The 22,010-nt window shown below is 41.5% G+C and overlaps 1 protein-coding gene across 3 annotated transcripts in view; it reads left to right on the plus strand.

The window, feature by feature from the left end:
* PATL2 (PAT1 homolog 2) overlaps positions 1 to 22,010 on the plus strand; it is a 115,906-nt gene that overhangs the window by 42,547 nt on the left and 51,349 nt on the right. Inside the window, exons 7-10 of one of the 3 annotated variants that reach the window (XM_077479942.1) lie at positions 3,212 to 3,379; positions 5,367 to 5,465; positions 11,336 to 11,505; positions 13,859 to 13,930. In XM_077479942.1, coding sequence (XP_077336068.1) covers positions 3,212 to 3,379; positions 5,367 to 5,465; positions 11,336 to 11,505; positions 13,859 to 13,930 — 509 coding nt within the window. The remainder of the gene's footprint in view (positions 1 to 3,211; positions 3,380 to 5,366; positions 5,466 to 11,335; positions 11,506 to 13,858; positions 13,931 to 22,010) is intronic. The other 2 variants (XM_077479943.1, XM_077479945.1) reach the window with 2 other exon arrangements.

Raw genomic sequence — 22,010 nt, forward strand, 5'->3', positions numbered from 1 at the left:
TTTTTTTTTTTTTAATTTTTTTTTTTTTTTTATAGCCCCGGATAATTTTTTGTGTGTGTATATATAGCACATTAGACGGTGAAGCTGGCTGCCCTATGGAGTCTTGGCATTCTAATTTAACTCTGGAGATCTAGGCAGAAGAAATGGTCCCAAGGTGTCCAGATTTTGAGTTTTTAGAATCTTTTAGTTGGTTTTCTTCTTCTTTCAATACTTTCTGGAACATCTCCCAGCTGTCTTAAATGCAATGTGCATTACTGTATGTAATATTTGTATGTGCCTTTAAAAATGTAGCATGTCCCCATAGAAACAGCTTGATAATTTTGGGTTCTCTGTTCTGTGCCTCAACTCTGATTCACCTGGTTGAATGTAAGTTATCACAAGCACTTGTAAGCACACAAATATAGATACCTTAACTCAGCTGTGAATTCGCACCAGACACCGCACCGTCTTGGTGGTTGATAAACTCCATGTATTGGTTTGAGTTGAAATAAATGGTTTGAGCATAAATGAATACATAGAAGGTAGGTTCAGACATCGTCTGCTAGATGGCATAATCACTGTGCCACGATAACTTAAAATAGGTCTTTATCACGAGACTGAGATTAACTTGTAAATCGTCAATAAACCATGCATATACGCATTGACTGCATCGTGAATATCATTTGTTTAGAGTGCACCCTAGGAGAATGGCTGGGATATAGTGCAATGTCTCCTGAGAGGTAATTCTTTGCATAAGCACTGGGTGAAGGTCTCTGTTTAGCAGCTGTAAAGGGAAATTAATAGGGGGGTGTGTGCGCTCGCTTTTAAATCAAAGACAAAGAGAAAACAAACTATTTTTTAAATAACAGCCAAGTCTAAGTGAATGTGAAATACGTGAACCAGCACAAACAATCAGTACGTAAACTTAAATAAACTATGTGAACTTACACAAGTAAAGAAATAAATAAAAGTGACTTAGTGCAAAATACGAGTTGCTGCATACATAAAAAATGCATGCACCATATATCTTAAATATTTCAAAAAATAAATAAAATATGATAACAAACAGTGATGTATGCTATAAACCATATATCTAAACACAGTGATAGCAGTGTAACAAGCTAAAGTGTCCCAAATAAGATGCAAACGTGCAACTCAAAAAAATCGCAGCAAAAAAAATTGAATTTAAAGTGCAATGTGCCAAACGGGGAACAATCCTCTAGTGGTGATCCGTGCCAGTGGTGCTAGCACTGGGTAATTAAAAGGGAAAAGCGTTAGTCCTAACTCTTCAGCCGGCTGGCATTGGGGCCCAGTGGTACCATTGGTGCATGTGAAAATAGTCCCAGTCAAGCCTGCAGGCCACAATAAGGCTACTAGATAGCTGTATGGTCAGTTTCTAAAGGGCTCAGTCTCTCTAGTAGCAGATATAAAATCCCCCCCCCCCCCCCAGCAGCAGCTCACCAGTCCCAGTGATATTGCAGCTCACCATCTGATCACACACCGCAATTAGTCCACTCTGCTCTGCACCCAGGTGACTCTGGCTGTTAGCACATCTAGGCTCGGCATTCCAGATTCTGCTCTGGTCACCATTATGCAGCAGTGGAAGTGCATAACGTGATTTAAATCTTGCATCCATAGGGCCAGTTGGAGAGTTGATATTTCATATAAGCCCCAGCAAGAAAAGAGGCGGGGAGGCCAAGTCTAGACCTACTTGACCTGAAAATTCTCTTTTCATATATCCAGTGCTCAAACTCTGATTTCATAAATGTGGATATGATAACATTTGTTCTTAGAATTTTTTTTTTTATACGAAAAGAACAATCAGTTTGATACCAGACATATCTGTGCATTAAATGTACATCAAGTGGGTTGAACACATTTTATCTCCTAAACAGAATGGACATGAGCTCAAAATCATGTTTATCTATCAAATCGTGACTTTGTATTCAATAATGGTTAATTGTAAAACATGGTCATCTGTAAATATTGATAGCTCGTAAACTGGAAGGGAGGAAGTGTCCACTGAAATATCAAACACTTCAGCACTGCTACCTCACACCCCAGTTTTGTTGTGGGTCCCCAAAAGGCTGTTGCGTTTGGCAGCTGATGGCTCACAAGTTCCATCAAAATCATGCCAGCTTGTGGAGTAATTTGAGGGCCAGTGAATCAGACTTGATCTGAGCCAACTGGACTCTGCGCAAGAACTAACAGGTGAACTTTTAAATACTTTACATTTTAACCCCATTTTTGTTTTCAAAATTTCATGCCTATTTTTTCTTCTCTGTAAATTTTTATTTTAATTGTTTAAAAATTGTGCGGCCTTTTTATGGGTAGGATAAGATTTACATCCAGCACAACATTTCAAGTATTTAAATGCACTAGTATACAAAGAAAGGGGGTAGTAAAGGTGTTAATTGCCACACAATTTATAAAAAATTATCGGTGTTTAAATCGGTCGTGTTTTGTTCCACAATAACAGACTGAATATTACATATTCCGTACTACAGCAGATGCAATAATGGCAACATGTTTTGCCTATTAGATAGTTTATAGTTTGCTACATTAACTCCTGAACAACTTTAATAGACTCTGATGAAAATCGTCTGTATCTATATCAAAGTTTGTAACTAACTAGAGTTTTGATGACCAGCGATTAGATGGCCATAGGATAAACAAAAGGTCCAAGAATAGAGGCCATAGCGTTGTTAATTGTAAGGCAGGCCTTCAGTCTTTTATTCCTGATCGTTTTTTATTTATTTTTTATTTTTTTAGCCAATTTTTGAAGGTCTTTACACAAGATTTATACAACATTCACCCAAGGTTCACATATTATTCTAATTCTTTTTAATTCAGGGAATGTGTACATACTGGGTGAAAATTGTATGTATATTAAAAAAAAAAAAAAAAAAAATTATAAATGGGTGTAGTTTATTTTTTTTTATTTCTATCTTTTGCAAATTTTTCACATATACCGTATTGCTACAGCAAACCTTTCCTTTTAAAAATGCTGGGGGCTTCAATTGCATATTTCTCTCTGAAAATGCCAACTGCTCAGCTATTGTGTAGATTCATTGACCTCCGTACTAAAACCATGCAGGTCAGGAAAGGCAGAGGAGTTGTAATTATCTGCGTACATTTTCAGGCGAGAGTTCATAAATGGCAGCCTTCGTGTTTCTCTCCTGTTAGGTTTTTGTTATAAAATCTTTAACAAAAGTTGTCTTGTGCCACATAGGATAAGGCTATCCTGAGAGTAATGGACAAGGCACCATATTTGCCACCAGCCAACCTGGAGTTCCTGGGCTCGCCCATGCATCGTAGGTACATGTGTGCACAAAGGCTGAAGGGTCCAGAGATGGGTAGATTGTCCCCCAAGCCATTTCAACAGCGGTTTCCTAGGCAGGTAAAAGATTTTAAAATATTCTTATTGCACTATATAGTAAGCTCCACTCTTTTTTTGTTAAGATATATGATTGCACCTGAAATTGCTTAGGCTGTGTACATATCTACTACTACTGGATACTTTTGTACGGTTTAGGTATACTGTGGATGCTGTTCACTTTAGATGTGTTTTACATGCATTAACACTGGACACTATAATAACATTTTTCCCTGAAACTGTGTGAAAGGAGTGGCTTGCAGGGCTTTTTCAAACCTTGCACCAAAAAATGTTCAGATATCAAAAGGCCTTTATTCTTGGTCTGATTAGGACATTCTTACTGCTTTCATATTGGCATACGCTAGATTACCAAAAGTATTGGAACACCTGCCTTTACACGCACATGAACTTTAATGGTATACCAGTCTTGGTCTGTAGGGTTCAATATTGAGTTGGCCCAACCTTTGCAGCAATAACAGCTTTAACTCTTCCGGGAAGGCTGTTCACAAGGTTTAGGAGTGTGTATGGTAATGTTTGACCATTCTTCCAGAATTGCATTTGTGAGGTCAGGCACTGAAGTAGACGAGAAGGCTTGGCTCGCAATCTCTGCTTCAGTTCATCCCAAAGGTGTTTTATCCGGTTTAAGTCGGGACTCTGTGCAGGCCAGTCAATTTCCTCCACCCCAAACTCTCCCATCCATGTCTTTTATGGTCCTTGCTTGGTGCACTAGTCCAAATGATTTGGTGGAGGGGGGATTATGGTGTGGGGTTGGGCTTGGCCCCTTGGTTTCCAGTAAAGGGAAGTCTTAAGGTGTTGGCATACCAAGGCATTTTGGACAATTTCATGCTTCCAACTTCCTGGGAAAAGTTTGGGGATGCCCCCTTCCTGTTCCAACATGACTGCACACCAGAGCAATGTACATAGACACATGGATGAGCGAGTTTGTTGTGGAGGAACTTAACTGGCCTGCACAGAGCCCTGACCTCAACCCGATAGAAAACCTTTAGGCTGAATTGGAGCGGAGACTACAAGCCAGGCCTTGTCCATATCACTGCCTGACCTCACAAATGCACTTCTGGAAGAATGGTCAAACCTTCCCATAGACAAACTCGTAAACATTGTGGACAGCCTTCCATGAAGGGTTGAAGTGGTTAAAGCTGCAAAGGTTGGGGCCAACTCAATATTGAACCATATGGACTAAGACTGGGGTGCCAATAAAGTTCATGTGTGTAAAGACAGGCATCTTCTTACTTTTGGTTTTATAGTGTATAGCAACTACTAGAGCTAAACTACACAAGTACCTAGATGTAGTCAAAGCTCCCAAGAGTCCCTCATTTGGAGGGACTTGTTACTCTTTTGAAACCAAATGCCTCTGTCCCTCGTGCAGTCTGTTAAACCTCTTTTTGGGACATAGCTATCCAAAAGGTATGTTGCTATCAAGTTTTATGCTGCACTTCATTTTATCTAAACTCTTACTGTATTTGTTTCCTTGAAAAGCTAATAAAATGAAGGTGGTTGAAAAAGCACTTGTGTGGTTCAGCCAATCCCCCCCCCCCCCCCTTTTTTTTTTTTTTTTTTTTTTTCTGCTTATTAGATCTTTGGTTTGTGTAACCGGGTCTGTGGTAAGGGCATGTCCTTTGTCTACATACTGTATGCTAGTTGTCCTTACAATTTTAGACTGTTGGAGTTAGAGCTGTGGTCATCTACTTTCAAAAAAAGCCAGTGGTTTAACACAACACTCCCTTCTAACCCAAATCTGTTGTGGCATTTAGGGCTTAAGTGTACATCCGTAGCAAGCAAGTCTAGTGGTTGGTACTGGTGTCTTGCAGTTCTGGGCTCCTGGAATTCAACACCAGGATGAAGACTGCATGTGTAGCCAGTTGAAGAGAAACCTGAAATTATTACGTTTTTACTGTATTCTTGAACATACACACTTTGCTTATATTTTGCTCACTGTTTGTATAATGCAATTGTTGGTTTAGCAATCCTATTTTCTAAGTAAACTTACTAGACTTGGTTCCAGCAGTCTCCACTGGTGCCCCGTAGCATGCGCCCACCTTTTCCATTCACATCTCCCAGAAGAGCGGGCCCACCATTCACCCCGAATCAGGTAGGTTATGTGGCCTATACTTTACTGCTGTGCTTGGTAATGTGCAAACGGCCCTTTGGTCATTGAGATGCCCTGGATCAGATTGATCTTTACAACTTTGGTTACACTGATCTAGCATCAAATTTAAAGATAGAGATGACCGTTTGCTTTTAACAGGCCATTGGAGCACTATTTCTCCCACTGATAAAATAGACTACGCTCCCTCTGACACCAAAGATGGGGCATAATTCCTCCCACTAATACCAATGATGGGGCATAATTTATCCTACTATCACTAATTGAGCGCTGTCCACTTTCTCACAATGAAGGGGCGCTATTCTTCCTCTTCCCGCCCACAGGCATTATTTAACTTTTTTTTTTTTTTTTTTTTTTTTTTTTTGTGCCACTGATCACCAAACCTGGGGCATTGGAGGACCTCCTTGAGGAATAATTCTCAGTCTCAGTATAACTGAGTCCCACATAATTGGGATAATCATTGGCAGGATCCAGCTCCCTATGCCAATTATCAAGGGGGTGGTAAACGGTAATATCCTAGGAGTGGACAGGTTTCCATTTCCAATAGGTTTTTGTTTCTCCTTTACAAAATCATGCCACGCGTGAGTGAGTGGGGGGGGGGTAGATTTTCCAGGGGCTCAGTGGCCCAGGGAGGGGGCCCCCACTGCTCAATCCGAAACTGGGGGAATGGTGGAGACATTTGTCTCAGCAAGCTCCACCGGGAAGTGGCCAACCACGAGAAAAAGGTAAGAGGCAGGAGAGAGCGGGTAGGAGAGTGCAAAAGACCTAAACCTCAATAGGAACAGGTTTTTACAACACAGCAGTAGCTCCTTGAATGAAGATGAGATGCGTATTCTGGACAGAGGACTTAAATTTGCCCCCACACAGATTTAATAATGATAAATTCCAGTCCTATGTGAATTTTCACAAATATATTAGGTTGGAATATTTTTTTATCTAACCCCATTAAAACTCCGATTGTAGATGCGGGCATCCACTCTAATCTTCGTAATCCACTTTTCAACCCTTTGAACACAGATAACTATTTGGAAGTGGTTAAAAACATGTTTAATGATTTGGATAAGATGAGAATAGGGAAGGTGGTCGATCCCCAATATATTCAGAAGAGTATGAGGTCACTAGAGGAGCGGAAGGATATTATCATACACTCGGGTGATGAGGGAGACAGTTTGGTTATTTTGGACAAAACCTATTAAGCAGAGATGAGCAGGCTATTAAGTGACCGTTGCACTTATACAATTCTGACTAAGGATCCAATGTTGAATTTTAAGGATCACCTACATATGTTGGTTGAGGAAGGCAAGGCTGTTGTAACTAAGGAAGCAACTTATTTGAACCCCTTGTTTTGTAGGACTCCTATAATATACTGTCTACCGAAGATCCATAAAGATGGGTCTACCTGGTGTATTGACACTATCGTAAATGGAATTGACTCTATCTCTTCGAGAGTAGGACAGTATATTGATTCTATCCTTCAGCCATTAGTCCTTAAGACAGATTCATTCCTCAAGGATACAAAGCATATCATACAGGTCCTTGACTCGGTTAGTTGTACATGTTCCACCATCCTTGTCACTGCTGATGTCAGCTCATTGTACACTATTATTGGGCATGAGGATGCATTGTCTTCGGTACAATGGGCTTTATCCTCCTCTGACCTCCCTAGGAAACTAAGTTTCTGTTTATATAACAAGTAGTTTGGTATGATCATCAATTCTATTTGCGGGGGTGGGGGGGGGCAGGGTCACTGTGGGAGCCTGTTTTGCTCCCAATTTTTTTTTTTTATGGCCCACTGGGAGGAAGAGGCTCTTTTTAAACATCGCCCCCCCCCCCCCTCCACTTGCCTGCTATAGAAGGTTTATTGATTATCTTATCCTTGTTTGGGAGGGAAATCGATACAGTCTTGATAGCTTTAGCCAAACAATGACTAATACTACCAAGAATATACAGCTCACTTGGAATATAAGCACAGAATGTATGGTCTTTTTTTGATCTTCAGATTTTTAAAGTTTGTGATTTCTTTCCCCTTTGAAGTTACTTCAAGCTGACAGACCAGAATTCCTATATTCCCCTTGGGAGTTGTCGCCATAGGTCATGGTTGTGCAACATCCCCAGAGGCCAATTCATCAGGCTTGGGTGGAAGCGGAGGAAGATTTTCTATAATAATCTCAGATTCTTTCATCTAGCTTCCAGCAAAAGGGGTATGAAAAACCCATTTTGGACAAAGAAATGGAGTACTTACTATGGACAGACAGGAATTGGTCTCTAATCAAACTAGAGGAATCAGCACTGAGTTATCAAAACTTTAAGATGGTATTAAGTTATAATGTCCAGCACAATTTTTTTTGGAGAAGATGGTTCTTAACAATGAATCCATTCTAAAACAGGATAAGGTATTGGGCCCCCTTTTACTGCAGTGACCATCATTTTATAAAGCTCCATTTGGTGCCCAGGGAAAAGATGGCAAACTGCAGGGTGTCCCTTAACATAAAATGTTAAGACCACCATCCACAAAAAGACTACACTAAGGTAAGAGAGAGGGGTGGGATTACTGATATAAGGGGAGAACCCTTTTTATATCAGTGTTCTTTTATAATATTGTATTCAGTGTCTTCCCCCCCCCCCCCCCCCCCTTAGACTGGCCTGGTGCACCATGCAGGGCTCAGTTAGACTGCTCCAGCTTGGTGGCTTTGGCTTTATCCTATAGTCTCTTCTCAATAGTCCACACACGTCTGCCTTCTCCCATGACCCCCATCCTGGTGGTCTTACTTGGACATGTGTTGGTGTTTTTGAATATGAAAATTATGGATTTTCTCATTAATTGATAATTAAAGGTTTTTTTTTTTTTTTTTTTAACCCGCAACAATCTATACAGCTATGCATATAGAGATTTTTGTTTTTCTTCCAAAATAAAAACAAGTAGAAGTGAAAAAAAGTACACACCATTAAAAAAATGATTAGTAAAGACAGTGCCCTCTACATTTTCATTATAGCAAAAAATTTGTTTACACATGTAGCACCCTGATGTTTAGGCAGGGTAGCTATTAAATTTATCTAAGACGGTTGTCTTGGCCAATTGATAAGTCAATTGATTTCACCTTAATTCTGGAATTCCTGCACTACTCTTTTGTCACTAGATGGCCAGATATCTGGTGGCATTAGATAAGACAAGGGCATTGCAAGGACAGCTTAGGAATGAGTGGGGTGTCTCAGCCAATGGGCAGGGATTTTCTTGGGTCCCTTGGCCTGCTGGAAGAGCCTATTTGGGTGACGTCAGGTGATCATGCTTCTGTGCCACCTGGAAGGCTGTGTCTGAGTGGATGTGTGTTGTATTGCCCCAGGCTGCTAAGCCAGAGACCTGAGACCTATCCCAGGGATATCTGGCTGCTAGGCTGTCTGAGGGCCTATTTAGAAGCCAAAGAGCAGCGTAGATTAGGGATTGCGGCTTGCAGTCCAACCAGAAGTAACGGTTCTACCAGCTGTAGAACCAGCTGTGGTCTGAGGTAGAGGGGAAGCTGTTGCCACTTAGGGACCATCCACCTTGTTACCAGGGACCACTGTGAGTAGCTGAAGCAAGTACCAGAGCAGTATTCTCGCCAACCAGGGATGGTGAAGAATTGGGAAACTTCAGCAAATGTCAAGCATGAGACCCAGCCAGTGGAGGTGATGCATGCAGAGCATTGTGTGCCAAGCCAGGGACCAAGCAGACTAGCGGGGTGACTCTTGAGGCATATCTGAGTGCCAGGCTAGAGATGTGGGGGTGGCACTTGAGGAAGATACAGAGAAGGTTTGAAGAGCTCAGAAGATCCAGTGGCAGTTGATCAACAGGTCTAAGTGGAGAATTGTATAAGTGAATACGTTCATTACAACCTTTTGTTTCAAGATTGTTGCCATAGGAGACAGTGTTCCTACTCGTGGAGATGTGGTGTCTGTCTGGATGCCTTTCCTTGCATGGCTGTCTGCCTATAGAAGTCTTGGAGTCTTCCAATTAACATTGCCTCTACTTAAGGGTGTCCTAGCCCCAACCCTCTCTTCCACAATTTTCAAGAGACAATGCATTTCTTTGCATTCAAGAAGTGTCTGGCACCCATTAATCCACTTTGTATTACACCCACCATGCCTTGTAACGCACTCTACACAGAAAAATATCAGCTGTCCCTTACTCTGGAGGTCATCATTGGGCTTCTGTGAATCTGAAACCTTGCTACACATGACTCTATCAATATAGGGGATTTTTTATCAAATTTATATTCTACGCTATCTCACAAAAAAGAGTACACCCTTCGCATTTTTGTAAATATTTTATTATCTTTTCATGTGACAATACTGAAGAAATGCCTCTTTACTACAATGTAAAGTATTGAGTGTAGTAGAGTAGCCAGTTTAGGTCTGGAGACATGCTTGGCCGGTCATCACCTTTTACCCTTCGCTTCTTTAGCAAGGCTGTGGTCATCTTGTTGTGTTTGGGGTCGCTATGTTGGATTACTGCCCCACGGCCCAATCTCCGAAGGGAGGTGATCAGAATGTCACAGTATATGTTGGCATTCATTGTTCCCTCAATGAACTAGAGCTCTCCAGTGCCGGCAGTACTCGTGCAGCCCCAGACCATGACACTCCCACCACTATGTTTGACTGTAGGCAAGATACACTTGTCTTGTCTTTGTACTCCTCACCTGATTGCTGCCACACACGCTTGACACTATCTGAACCAAATAAGTTTATCTTGATCTCATCAGACCACACAACATGGTTCCAGTAATCCGTGTCCTTAGTCTGCTTGTCTTCAGCAAACTGTTTGCGTGCTTTCTTGTGCATCATGCTTAGAAGTTTCCTTCTGGGATGACAGTCATACAGACTAATTTGATGTAGTGTATGGTCTGAGCCCTGACAGGCTGATACCCCCCCCCCCCCCCCCTTCAACCTCTGCAGCAATGCTGGCAGCACTCGTATGTCTATTTCCCAAAGTCAATCTCTGGATATGACACTGAGCACGTGCACTCAACTTCTTTGTTCGACCATGGCAAGGCCTGTTCTGAGTGGAACCTGTCCTGTTAAACTGCTGTATGTTCTCGGCCACCGGGATGCAGCTCAGTTTCAGGGTCTTGGCAATCTTCTTCTAGCCTAGGCCATTTTTATGTAGAGCAACAATTCTTTTTTTTTTTCAGATTCTCAGTGTTCTTTGCCACAAGGTGCCACGTTGAACTTCCAGTGACCAGTATGAGAGAGTGAGAGCAATAACACCAAATTTAACACACCTGCTCCCTTTCACACCTGAGACACTGGGGAGGGAAAATGGCTAATTGGGCCCAATTTGGACATTTTCACTTAGGGTTGTACTCTTCTGTTGCCAGCAGTTTAGACATTGATGGCTGTGTGAGTTATTTTGAGGGAACTTTATACGAGCTGTACACTCCTTTTACATTGTAGCAAAGTGTCGTCGAGTTTATTTTTTTATTTTTTGTTGTTTTGTTTTTTGTATGTTGTCCCATGAAAAGATATAATATTTACAAAAATGTGAGGGGTGTACTCACTTTTGTGGGATACTGTATGTATGTGCTTTGGGGTGCACACCCTAATGCATTAGGCTGCGCGCACCTCTGCTGGTCACTGACTGACTCTGACTTGTGAGGACGGCCAGACTACTAGTACATTGTGTATAGCTGGTATCCTTTTTAAGCTCTTCTGGAGCCGATAGGTCACACGATATGGTGCATTGGTAGTAGTGGTGACCTCACATGTTAAGAGAGGTTTTGCACTAAGATACCAATTCCTGTGCAGTGATGGTATGTGATGGCAGATGTAAAGAAAATGATTGCAATTTGATTTTGTGGATTTTTTTTTTTTTTCCTTTTTAGTCTCCAGGTTTTATGTCCCAGACTCCCTTCAGGCCAATGTCTCCTAACGTCAGCACCCCTCTGAGACCAATGACCCCAAAGATGGTCAGGATGCAGTTTGGTCCAATGTCTCCAAGTCCCAGCATGTCTCCATTCTTTAGCCCCCTAGGCAACACACTCCAGAGGTTTAAGTAAGTTTTCAATCCAAGTATCCAGACAGTAAAAAATATTTCTAAGTGTTAGATTTAGATGTTATGGCTAAAGGTAGTGACCAAGTATTAATGCTAGACTTGTGTGGGTGTTTCTAGATGTAGGAGGGGCCATCATTTCAACATTTGTTTATGGGCTCTACTGTAGTCAATGAAAATGTATATCTACATTTATTTTTATCTCTGTCTATAGTCTATATTTTATTTCCTTTTTTCATGGTTTCCTAAGCTGGGTGAGCCTGCCTGTTTCTGGAAGAAGCTTACAGAAACTTTAGCACAGAGGGTTTATCATTCAGTTATGAATATTTATCACACCTCAGTAAATCCCTGGAAGGGGGTGTCCAGAAGGTGGCTGGGAAGGTGACAAATTGTTTGGAAGACCTGGGCAGTATTAGGAGTTCCACTTCTCATGGGGCTGCTGCCCTGGCTGGAAGACAACTAGTGTGAGAAAAGTTGCATTGAGGGCCTGGATTTGATTGCTAAAGGCATTTGTTGGAATAATTTGCTTTGGTAATCTCGGTCAGGAGACGGGCATTTGTCTCCTCTACTGAAGAGTGTTGTACGTGCGGAAGCTGGTTGGCAGACAGCTCCTGGGACAATGTGAGTAAGACCTGAGTTTGGAACTCATGTAAGCCTGCCGCTAAAGGATTAGTGCTCTGAAGTTTGACGTCCTAGGTTTTTTTTTTTTTTATTATTACTTTTCCTTTTTCAAGTTTTTTCTGCAAAAAAAAAAGCCTGAAAAAAGACATATCTTAGACCAGAGGTTCTCAACTCCTGTCCGCAGGACCCACTAACAGGCCACGTTTGCAAGATAACTGAAATATATATCGCAGGTGATATAATTTTCTGCTCAGTGATTGCAGTATTCTAGTCTGCATCTCCCCAGGGTAATAATTAAAATCTGGCCCGTTAGTGGGTCCCGAGTACAGGAGGTGAGAAACACTGCCTTAGACCAAGCCTGTGTGTTGGTGTGCTTAGAAATGTGGCAGCTAGCCTCTGTACCGATAAGGGAGACCTTGGCATCTTTTCAGCAGCCCTGCCAGGGGTGCGAAATAAAACTAGGTTAGCTTGTCTCAGCTCAATTCACTTTTTAAATGCTTGTTGTACAGTTGACATGATTTTTGCAACCAGCCAAATTATTACCAGACTGTTTGGCCAGTAGGTGAGACCATTGTTTCGTATAGCTTTGTGGTTCCCTGTACCATTTGGGTACTTGTATTTTCAGTAGACTACAAGTGAGCATTAGAACACAGGTTAACTTTCTTGTTTTCTGCCTACTTGCATAATCCTAAGAATAAAGGGGGGGGGGGGGGTTGGGACTTTGAATGAGATGTGATGCACATTGGTAATTTAAACTGTGATTGACTAAATAACTGCATTTGAAGTTCCACTTTTTCATAAACGAGTGCAGAATGTTTCTACAAATTATTATTTTCCAAATTACTCAAATACATAAACAACTGGAACTGTTCCCAGGCACCATCATGCATCTCACTATTAATACCAATTTTCCCTCCCCCCTTTGAGTTTGGCGTTTTCCACCTTGGCTGCCCGCAGATCCACGTCCCCACAGCTCCCGGCAGGGACGTTTCCGAGCCTTCCTCAACTTTCCGTTTTTGAGCATTCTGAGACCAATTTTGGAGCTGCTATGTAATTTTGGGTTGTTTGGTTTCCTCTTCCCCTCATCTTTGAGTAATTTGGAAAAAATTTTGTAGATACGCATTCTACACTTGCTTCTGAAGTGGAAATTTATCCACAAAACGTGTCCAGCCTTTACGTCTTTTTATTCAATCATGCGTTTACATTTCTAATCTATAAATTCATGTATAATAATAAACTTGTTTATTGTTATGCAGATCAGCTCGTCATATCTGTGTATTGTACCATGTTTGTTTTATGTCCATTTTATGAAGAAACTTGTGTTATGCGTTAATTTTAATATTGTGTATCAAACATCTCAAAGTCCCAAAAGCGCCCTTTTTTCCTTATCAAGGATGGAGGCGTATGCTCGTTTGACCATATGCCTCATTTAAAGTCCTAAACATCCCCTCATTTTATAATCCTTAAATAATTCTGTCCATTACCCACCTGTATGTGTAAAATTTTCTGAGTAGTGCTACTTCCCTTGACTGTGTTTGGCCATGTTGGTCCTACCAAATTTGGTATTCTGAAAGGCAGGCATATCTGGATCAAACTGTAAGCTCTTCTCTTTTAATAAAAAAAAAAAAAAAAAAAAAAAAATTGGATATATTGGATTGGATATATAGCTGGGATTCCTTCTGACAAGTTATACTCTTACAAGAAGTACTTTTTAATTATAGTTATTATACCTTAGGGTTCCTGGACATGTAACGCAGCTGCATCCACAACATCGCAGAATCCTTAGTCAAAGACAACGCCCCCAAAGGTAAGACTGATCATGGTGCTAATACAGTGTAACAAGACTGCCTTGTAAAGTTGGGTTCTTGTGCTAAATTGGAGGAACATGTAGGTTGGGGTGCAGAGTGGTGCTGTAGCAATAACGGCACACAGTCCCAGTGAGATTAGTAACTTGTATTGAAATAATGCAAAGCTAGTTCATAAACGATCAGTGAAAGGCAGCCCAGCTGAGAATACTCTTACAGTTCCAGCAGTGTGTAGGAAGTGGTTTTCGACCAAACTGACAGCATCTGTAGAGGGGCAGAATGTGGCCTGGCCATCTTGTGCCCAAGAAGGCAGATCTCCAGAGCCTACGCTTTCCCTACCACTAGTACAGTCCCTAAGATGCATGCTGCCTATCCCTACTCTATCCACTTGCATTATGCACACCAAACCCAGGGTCCACACCTAAGATGGCCACCACAGTCACATGGGCAGCCAGCATCCAACCGGATGGTTGCCCCAATGACTCGGGAAACTATAGAGGAAACCTGTTCCTCTTGACTTCCTCTCCATCTGCAGTGTTTCTGTGAAAGGGTGCCACCAGCAGTGGAGAAAGCAGACTGCCTACCATTTTGGCCTCCCAGAGTTTTGTTTGTAGTCAGGTGCAGAGGGCTAAGGGCATTGATCTATTTTATCTTTCCCCATTACTCATTTATCATAACCTTCTTTTTTTTTTTTTTTTTTTTTTTCTTTTTCTTCTTTTTTGTTGAGGCAGCCATCTTGGGAGACAAAGTCCTTTTTGTTGCTTCCTCATATCAGTCTCCAGCATGAAAAACAATAAGCAGCACAGCAGTGACATTACCAAATATTTCAAATGAACACTTATAGATTTTCTCTATTGTAGCAAATTTTACTTTGAAGTTGTTTTATGTTCGTAAATAGTTTAAAGCAGAGTTTTGCAATATACAGTACTCTAAAATAGAGTTCAGCAAAAAATGCTATTGTGCACTTATGACCATTTGAATGTTATGGTATTTTAACCACTTATTCACCACTGAATGTTTCTTGAGCCCAGTGACTGGAGTGTTTAAATACCCAGCTTGGAATCGTCAAGGTGATTTTCCTTGGACCCCAAAAACCACTGCATTTGTTTAGTCTGTGATCTCTCATTTGGATTTTCAGCATGTCAAAATTTTATTTTTACATTGTTGTAAAAATTATTGGCTCTTCTGCAAGATGGGTATCTTTTTAGTTGAAACTTTCTGTTGACTTCTATTTTTATTTTATTTTTTTGCGGTTATTGTCATGTCTAATGGCCCAGCTTCAAGTTTTAGATCTGATGTAACATCACTGTAGAATTTACTGAAAATAAATGCATTTGTTAATCCCCTTGGTCCCTTTCACACTTTCTTAAGTGTTCAAATCGGGGTAGTGCGGGGAGGTCAGTGGCTGGTGAGGCACTGGCTAGTATCTGAGCCAAATACACACAGGTTACATATTCACAAGTAGGGATGAGCCGAACACCCCCCGGTTCGGTTCGCACCAGAACTTGCGAACGACCCCCGCGTTCGTTACGAACGTTCGAACCCCATTGAAGTCTATGGGACTCGAACGTTCGAATTGGAAAGTGCTAATTTTAACGGCTAATATGCAAGATAGTGTCCTAAAAAGGGTTTGGGGACCTGCCTCCTGCCTCAGGGGACATGGGTCACTGCAAAAAAAAGTTTTAAAGACTGCCGTTTTGGCGGGAGCACTGATTTTAATGACGATTAAAGTGAAAAAAAAAGGTGAAATATTCCTTTAAATATGGTGCCTGGGGGGTGTCTGTAGTATGCCTGTCAAGTGCCACGTGTTTCCCGTGTTTAGAACAGTCCCTGCACAAAATGACATTAAACGGAAATAACACCATTTAAAACTGCTTGCGGTTTTAATGTTATATCTGGTTCCTGCAATATGGTTGAAAATCATTGAGAAAAATGGCATGGGTAGCCCTCCCTGCTCATTACCAGCCTATTTGGGTCTTGTACGCATATTAAGGGGAACCCCGTACCCATATTAAAAAAAGGAAATGCGTGTGGCCCCCAGGCCCTATATACTCAGAACAGCAGTATACAGGCGGTGCAAACAAGTAGGTTTGTTGTGTTAAGTTGAATCTGTTTGTAATTTTCAACCGGTACATTTTTAAAGTGTAGCTCCAGTCAAAAAAACGATTTTTAAGCTTTTTGGAAAACATAGGGAAGGGTTATCACCCCTGTATAATTTGTTTTGTCGTCCATCTTTTTTCATCTCACTTGCTGCTGTCTCCTTGCGTTTGCAAGTAGATGTTTGTAAGTTGGATGTTTGAAAGTAGGGGCCTGCCCTATATTATAGCGGTATGTACTGGGTACAGAGCACGCAGACAGCACGCACTATCTCCTAACACTACTGACTGCAAGCTCTATTATTAACCACTTGACCACTGGGCACTTAAACACCCTTAATAACCAGACCAATTTTCAGCTTTCGGTGCCCTCACATTTTGAATGACAATTACTCAGTCATGCAACACTGGACCTATAGGAAATGTTTGTCCTTTTTTTCACACAAATAGAGCTTTCTTTTGGTGGTATTTAATCACCTCTCAGTTTTTTATTTTTTGTGCTATAAAAGAAAAAAGACCGAAAATTCTGCAAAAAAAATGAATTTTTCTTCGTTTCTGTTATAAAATTTAGCAGATTAGTAATTTTTTCTTCATAAATTTTGGCCAAAATTCATACTACTACATATCTTTGGTAAAAATAAGTACAAATTGGTGGATATTATTTGGTCTTTGTGAAAGTTATAGAGTCCACAAGCTATGGTGCCAATATCTGAAAATTTATCACACCTGAAGTACTGACGGCCTATTTCCTTTTTTTTTTTTTTTTTTTTTTCACAAAATTGTCATATTATCAGGTTATTTCACACACACAGCATATGCATACCAAAAGACCCTTGAGAATACAATGGTGGTCGTTGCAAATTTTTATCTCACACGGTATTTGCACAGCAATTTTTCAAACGCGTTTTTTGGGGGGAAAAAACTGTTTTGTGCTTAAAAAACAAACAAAAAAAACAGTAAAGTTAGCCCAATGTTTGCATAAAGTGAAAGATGAAGTTATACTGAGTAAATAGATATCAAACATGTCACTCTTCAAAATTGCACATGCCCGTGGAATGGCGCCAAACGTCGCTACTTAAAAAATCCCCATAGGCGACGCTTAAATTTTTTTTTACTGGTTACATGTTTTGAGTTGCAGAGGAGGTCTAGGACTAGAATTATTGCTCTCGCTCTAACGTTCTCGGCGATACCTCACATGTGTGGTTTGAACACCGTTTTCACATGTGGGCGGGGCTTACGCATGCGTTCGCTTCTGCATGTGAGCACATGGGGACATGGGCGCTTTAAAAAAATTTTTTTTTTTTTTTTTTTATTTATTTTAGTTTGACATTTTTTTCCCCCCAAAATTTTTTTTGATCACTTTTATTCCTATTTCAAGGAATGTAAACATCCCTTGTAATAGGAATATGGGGTGACAGGTCCTCTTTACAGTGAAATCTGGGGGTCAATATGACCCCACATCTCACCTCTAGGCTGGGAAGCCTGAAATAAAAATAAAAAAAAAAAGATTCTGGCTTTGATCGTACTGGCGAGTTGGTAGAAGCACCGGAGGGCGGTGAGGGGTGGGGGGCGTCTATGGCTGGCTATTTCAGGGTATCACCGAGTATGGCTGGGTATGGCAATTTATGGCAGGGTATTGTAGAGTATTGGCGGGGTACTACAGAGTAATAGCAGGGTACTGCAGAGTAATGGGGGGTTACTGCAGAGTAATGGGGGGGTTACTGCAGAGTAATGGGGGGGGTTACTGCAGAGTAATGGGGGGGGTTACTGCAGAGTAATGGGGGGGGGGTTACTGCAGAGTAATGGGGGGGGGGGTTACTGCAGAGTAATGGGGGGGGGGGTTACTGCAGAGTAATGGGGGGGGGGTTACTGCAGAGTAATGGGGGGGGGGTTACTGCAGAGTAATGGGGGGGGGGTTACTGCAGAGTAATGGGGGGGGGGTTACTGCAGAGTAATGGGGGGGGGGTTACTGCAGAGTAATGGCGGGGTACTGCAGAGTATTGGCAGGGAATTGAGGGGTTAAATTCGGTGAGCAGCGATGTGGGCACTGCAGATGCAGCCCACATCGCTGCTGACACTGATCTCTTTCCCCTCCGCTGTACCGATCGGTACAGAGAGGGGAGGGAGGAACCGGCGTCATAACATGACGCCGGTTTGTTTACAAGTGATCACTCCGTCATTTGACGGAGCGATCACGTGGTAAACGGCCGCGACGAGCGCCCGTTTACCGTGATCCGTGATGCGCCGGGTCCTGTGGACCCGGCGGTCACGGATGCTCTCGAGTGCGCGCCCCAGGGGGCGCGCGAGAGCAGAATTCTGGGAGGCCGTTAATTAACAGCCTCTCAGAGTTAAACAACTGCCCTGAAGCCGTTAATCGGCAATGGGCAGTTGTTAAGTGGTTAAAGCTAGATGACTAGCTATATAGGTGAGGTGAATATAGTGGTGTATACTGCGGTCAGGGCACAGACAACAACCACTACACAGCAGCAAGATAGGAAATCAGCCAAAAACGATCGGTGTGTACTGTTGAAGGTACACAGAACACCCACTGCTTCAGATGCTAACACACTACACGAGGCCGCCTCAAAGGCGGCCTTATATAGTGTGGGGCGTGCACTACACAGCCTGAGCTATGATTGGCCACAGGCAGGATGCCTGTGGCCAATCATGGCTCTCCTCGCTGCTGGCGCTACGATTGGCCAAGCATGCGGGGTCACAGTGCATGCTTGGCCAATCATGAGCCAGCAATGCACTGCGCCACCGCAGTGCATTGTGGTCCGTGCGCGCCACTCGAATTTTGACGTGAACGGCCCAAACGTTCGGAATTCGCCGAACGGCCGAACATCCAATGTTCGAGTCGAACGTACGTTCGACTCGAACGCGAAGCTCATCCCTATTCACAAGTTACATATTTGATTCTCATTATGTAGGCAATTGCAGTTCTACTATTTATACATATTTATACTATTTAGCACCGTCCTTTTTAAGATGTTTTCAGTCACCCTTTTTGTTGAAGCTGGAAACAATATTAGCAAAGATGGCAATAAATAAAATAAAACCTGTCTCCTTTTTTTTATTTTCTGAAGCCAGAAATATAACAGTAATAAACCATAAAGGGTTCAAGGTTATTTACAAAAAGGTGAAATGTAGGAGAATTTAAAACAAATGGTAAAACCCTGAAACGGTCCAACTAATGCAGAAAGCAAAATTCCAGAATGGGACAGGCAGTATCAGGAGAAATAGAAATCCTGTAACCTGTAAAAAAAAAAAAAAAAAAAAAAAAAAAATTAAATAAATTTAAAGCACCACCTATGGAGATCAAGTACTGAGCTTTGGTGCCATTCCAAAAGTGTGCCCAATTTTAAAGCATGGCATGTTGGGTTTACTATTGGGTACCTAGTTACTCGGTGTAACGTCATTCACTTCTAGAAAAAGAAAAAAATGTACTTTTTAGTGGTTTTTGTGTTTTTGTTTGTGTTTTTTTACTATATTTTGAAAAACCTGTGCTCAAGCAGGTGGCTTAACAAACTACTGAAGTTATAACGTCAAACCAGTAATTTCAAGGATAATAAATTATGATATAGCATAGTTTATTTAGTTTGGATTAAAAAGTACCTTTTCTGCAGCAGCAGATTCTACCTCTTAACTGTGTGAGGAAAAACATAACCTCCATATTTATTACTTATTTTTTTTTTTCCTTCTAGTTAAGAGGGCTGAGCTGGTAGGGAGCATGTGTCCTTTAGACATGCCTCCTTCTATGACACTGCAGTGAGAGGCGTACCTCCACTGCATAATTTTTAATAGACCGCTTGGAACCAATGGTACTTTACCATTGGTCCGAGGCTCCAAGCTGTCCATTGAGCTGAGTGCCTCTGACAAAAAGTGAGGATTGTGAGCTCATCCTTTGTCTGCTGCAAATGGTGTGTGCGCCAACTTGTATTTAAACTGGCAGTGCTGTATGTAGCTTCTGACATGCTGTGCAAGGAGCACTGTATCTTAAGAACCATAGGTGCCAGGAGCCCCCCTTTTTTTTTTTTTTTTTTTTTTTTTTTTTTTTTTTTTGACCAGTGGTGGGGTAGGACTTCGGAAAAAAAATAAAATTTTGGTTTCCGTGACCCCAGGCCCCAGCTCAATCGTGTTGGGTTTTGTTTTGTGTTCATGGCAGGTGAAGCTCTGCCTCACTTGCCACCCCTGATTGCATGTCCCTGGTTAACATGCGTGTTCAACTGCAGTAAGAGTAAATGCGCAATGTGTAATGCGCATTGCATTGTCATTCATTTTCAGTGGTGCCACAAAGCATATGTGGCAAACAAATGCATGTGCCTCCTAAAACGTTTTTTGCCTTGTGGGTCACTGGGCAAAATTTGGTCCGGTTAACAAACTTTTATTTTTTGCCCATCAACCTGATGAGAACCCACTAAAAGGAATGGTCATGCTCCACACAAAACATGCAGATCAGTGAAGGACTAGAATGTCTGTCAGGACTAAAATGGCAAAGTGGCCTTATAGAATTGTCTTGCATTACTTCATGGCTTGGTTGAGACTTTTGTGGTGTTCAGCGTTTTGACTACTTCCAAAAGAATGCTCATACATAGAGTTCCTTTCAGCTGTCATCCAACCCCAAAATCTTTTAGTACTATATACAGTCAAGATGCTCTTTTAGTAATCTACAATGGACACCATTCCTGTTTTTAAGGTTTTTCTTATGGTAAACTCCTAGAATTAGATTTATTAGGTGACAACTAGGCCAGCAGGTGACTATTTTTTTCTAAAGGTGATTATTAACCTTAATGGCTCTCAGGGACAGCAGTATTTGTGGCGGAGGGTGCACGGGCAACCCTCAGCCTCAATGTAAAATGTGATATATTGTGTAACGTTATATTTTGTATCTTCTAGTCACTGCTGGATATTTGTGGCTAAGGACTCAAAGCAATTGAATACATATGACACCCTCTCTCCTTTTTTTTTTTTTTTTTTTTTTTCTCTTGAGTTTTTAGATTGTAAAAGACTGTCTGTGAATACAAAGCAGACTGCATGCTGATTCCACCGTGCATACTAATCTAATCATGACCTAATGCTTGTCTAAAAATTTGTCATTAAATTGTTCCTAGGGTCGTATTTTGATGTGACGGTATTAGCCAAATAATGCCTAGTACACACAGGCCAAATGATGGGCAACATCAGCCTGTTCAATAAAAAACGATCAGCATTCTGCCTTTGTGTATGGCAGCTGGTCCAACAGAAGTCAGACGACATCTGTCAGATAAGCATGCTAAAAAATCAGCAGCAGCCAGGCTTCTGATTGGCACTGACCCGAGTGTTGCTGGGAGGGGTGGGTGTCCCCCTGTCAGAACACAGCTGCGGAGAATGCTGTACTAACAGCAGCTAGTACAGCGGCTCTGACCAGAGCTGTCACTTGCCTCTTTCAAGATTGCTTTATAGCAATAGATGATCCGGAGCCAAGCCTTGCTAGATTTCAGATGCAGATTCTGGTATGCTACAAGCTCTGATGTGTAACTGGTTACATTCCAACTTTCGGCCATCTGCCTGTATCAGCCAGGGAATGAAATGCCATAAATGATATTAAATCATGTTGACTTCCAACAATACCCCTTTAACATTTTTCACATTTTGTCATGCAGCCAAAAACGCAAATGTATTTTTTAGTGTGATTTTATGTGATAGACCAACACAAAGTGGTACATAATTGTGAAGTAGAGGATAAATGGTTCACATTTATTTTTTATTACAAATGTCTGAAAAGCATGGCGTGCATTTGTAATCAGCCCCCCTTTACTCTGATGTCCCTAACTAAAATCTAGTGGAACAAATTGTCTTCAGAAGTCACCTAATTGGTAAATCTCGGTATAAATACAGCTGTTCTGTGAAGCCCTCAGAGGTTTGTTAGAGAACCTTGGTTAACAAACGGCATCATGAAGGCTAAGGAACACACCAGACAGGTCAGGGATAAAGTTGTGGATAATTT

The sequence above is a fragment of the Lithobates pipiens genome, unplaced genomic scaffold (genome assembly GCF_037356315.1).
Source record: "Lithobates pipiens isolate NorthernLeopardFrog02 unplaced genomic scaffold, aLitPip1_a1.2 Scaffold_16, whole genome shotgun sequence".
In the NCBI taxonomy this organism is placed as follows: domain Eukaryota; kingdom Metazoa; phylum Chordata; class Amphibia; order Anura; family Ranidae; genus Lithobates; species Lithobates pipiens.